This window comes from Phanerochaete carnosa, assembly GCF_000300595.1.
Source record: "Phanerochaete carnosa HHB-10118-sp unplaced genomic scaffold PHACAscaffold_12, whole genome shotgun sequence".
NCBI lineage: Eukaryota > Fungi > Basidiomycota > Agaricomycetes > Polyporales > Phanerochaetaceae > Phanerochaete > Phanerochaete carnosa.
Window position 1 is genome coordinate 1391531 of NW_006767639.1, and position 2488 is coordinate 1394018.

Below are 2488 nucleotides of genomic sequence, written 5' to 3' on the forward strand. Positions count from 1 at the left end.
TTTGCAGGTCTTATGCCTTAGTGGTATAGCGCGCTGCGGTTACTTTAGGGCTGCGGGTTTGATTCTCGCTTGTGCCATTTTTTGGGCTTTTCGGAAATTCTTCAGCGTGTCTTAGCCGCTCTTGGGCGCTTCTGGGTGGCTAGTCCGGTGTAACTTAATAAGTTCCCGTGTCTGGGCCGCCGAACTGAAACTCTTGCACTGCAGACCGACACCTCGAGCAGGGACAACTCATCACACAAGTACGACAACGTCGACCCGTTCATCAAAACCGATCTCCGCAACCACACCATTCTTGATCCGTCCAACGCAACGGCGGAAAATTTGTCGACTTGCGCGCCCGGTGCTCCACTTGTGGTCAGCTTAGTCTCCCAGCAAGCGCACACCCGCCTCAAGGAGCAAGATCTGCTAAATGCCACTCGTGCCGCCGGGGTTAGAAACCTGCCCAGCCTTTATCTTGCGGAGGACCTGTGGTTGCTGAACGAGGGCTTGCATGGACTGTTTTGTGAAGAGGGACTGGTGAACTACGAGAGGCGGGTCCTGTGCGCGCTCGTCTACACCAAGTATGAGCCTCTGGGGGTGCTCTTCTCGCGTTCGTCGAGATATCTTGGCGAGATGGTCTATCAGATGCTGAACTGTGAGTTAATCTTCTGCATATCATCGTCATTGTCGACGCTAACATCGAACTTCCCGCTAGGCCTCCATGACCTGCGCTATGAAGCGCTGATCCTGCATCGGGATGTCAGCTTCAACAATATCATGGTGGTCAGAGACGAGCCAGACGGCAAGCCGCTGTTCATCCTCAACGACTTCGACCTGGCCACTCGCAAGACAGCAGACGGAAAGCCAGACGGAGGCCCGCCATCGAAGCATCGCACCGGCACGCTCCCGTTCATGTCGTATGAGCTCCTGCACGACATGTGGTTGGCCTATGAGGTCGTGCGCAAACCGTCCGGAGACAGTCCCTTGGTTCCGGCGCGCCATCATCTGCGGTTCGACTACGAATCGCTCCTGTACGTTGCCCTGTGGTGTGCCTTCAAGTGCGAGAAGCCGCGGTCTACCGAGGCCAAGGACGCGGTCAACATCCAAGTGGGGCACTGGGAGTGTGGGACATACCACAACATGTTCCTGCGTAAACGCGCGTTGCTGGCGAGCATCACGGGCCCGAGTTCCATAAGAGAGATACCGCTCTCCCCGCTCTTCGAACTGTGGCTCCCGTTCTTCGAGGCGTGGACGGACACCGTCCAGCCGGCCGACCGCCTGTTGCAGAGGGCAAACTACCGAGACGACCCGGCACCACAGGACTCTGCTACCGGGGGACACAGGACTGTAGATTGGTACTGGAGCCGCGACAGAATACTCGCTGCACTGCGTGAAGCAGAGCCGGTCCCTCTGCCGTCGTGACAGCATATACACTATCCGCAGGGTTATATACTTAATGTCTAATTATATAATGCACGCATTTTCCAGAGGTTAACATTAGGAGTGAATTCCTCGTGTTATTCAGATCAGGATTTGCTGGACGACTAATGTTATGGCGTACCATGATCCCTGGATATTCCAGCATCAAGTGCTGAGGTTAGGGTCACGGTCACGCCACCATGCTCTCACAGACGCAAGTCCCGAAAAGGCGGTTATGCACCGCCCAAGGCCTGTCCGACTTTTCATGTCGTCTCCCGCCCCCGCCCCCGCCCCCTCCCTCCCGCGGCCCACTCTTCCTAGCAGCCATCGCATGGCTTCCAGCGCCTTACGTACGTTCTTGGTTTGAACAGGTTGCTCCAAAGGCACTGCTTCGCTCATTCCTGGTTCGAACGAGTGATCAACGTTCCCATGGCCACGTTGGAACCTCTATCCGCCCGGCGACGCTTTTGACTCACGGACGACAGAGTTCCAGTGGTACTCCGGCATCTCTCGCTCAAGTGTATCGTGGTGCTTGGCCCATGAAGCTAAAGGATCACAGAATGGGCTGCAAGTGGTCAGTGCAGGTCTAAAAGGATGCTCAAGCGACGCTGCTGCGTATTCCACAAGGTACGTCGTGTTACTGCTTGTCACCAGAGTGTCTGCGCTCATCATCGTCGCTATCAATAGGCCCACTTTTCCTCAAACTCGAAATACAGCCGCGCCTCACCATACTGGCTCGTGTGAACCGGCACGACTCCTCCCTGTACCGACAGTTGCTGCATGTGTGAGCGTTCCTGCGTCTCCCGCCCCGTGTCGCCATTGTGTCCGTGTCGTACACGGGTCGACCAAGCCATCCAGACGATCTCATATCCCGGAAGCTCTCTCGAGCACCTTACGACAGCCCACGAAACCAGCAGACACAAGATCACAGACATGCTGTCATAAACACGCACCAGCTACACCCACCATCCAATTACTATCAAGGTCCACCAAGGCCGCGTCGAATCGGCTCGGAGCGATGTTGCTGCTCTTGTCGCGACGTGCACGGTTGGCGTGGAAGCTGGTGTACAAGCTCGATGCAAGCTCGCGT

At 56.2% G+C, this 2488-nt stretch overlaps 1 protein-coding gene across 1 annotated transcript; it reads left to right on the forward strand.

The window, feature by feature from the left end:
- Positions 1–8: 8 nt before the first annotated feature.
- Positions 9–1463, forward strand: PHACADRAFT_214010 (uncharacterized protein). Its single transcript, XM_007401422.1, has 3 exons — positions 9–23; positions 205–634; positions 695–1463. Exons 2-3 carry the CDS (start codon positions 613–615, stop codon positions 1399–1401), a joined length of 729 nt encoding a protein of 242 aa, XP_007401484.1. The 5' UTR covers positions 9–23; positions 205–612; the 3' UTR covers positions 1402–1463.
- Positions 1464–2488: the final 1025 nt, after the last annotated feature.

What these genes read in the sequence shown, in the direction of transcription:
- PHACADRAFT_214010 (XM_007401422.1), top strand. Translation starts at nt 613, where the DNA reads ATGGTCTATCAGATGCTGAACT. An exon ending in GGTCTATCAGATGCTGAACT is followed by an intron (nt 635 to 694) that starts GTGAGTTAATCT and finishes ACTTCCCGCTAG; the next exon opens with GCCTCCATGACCTGCGCTAT.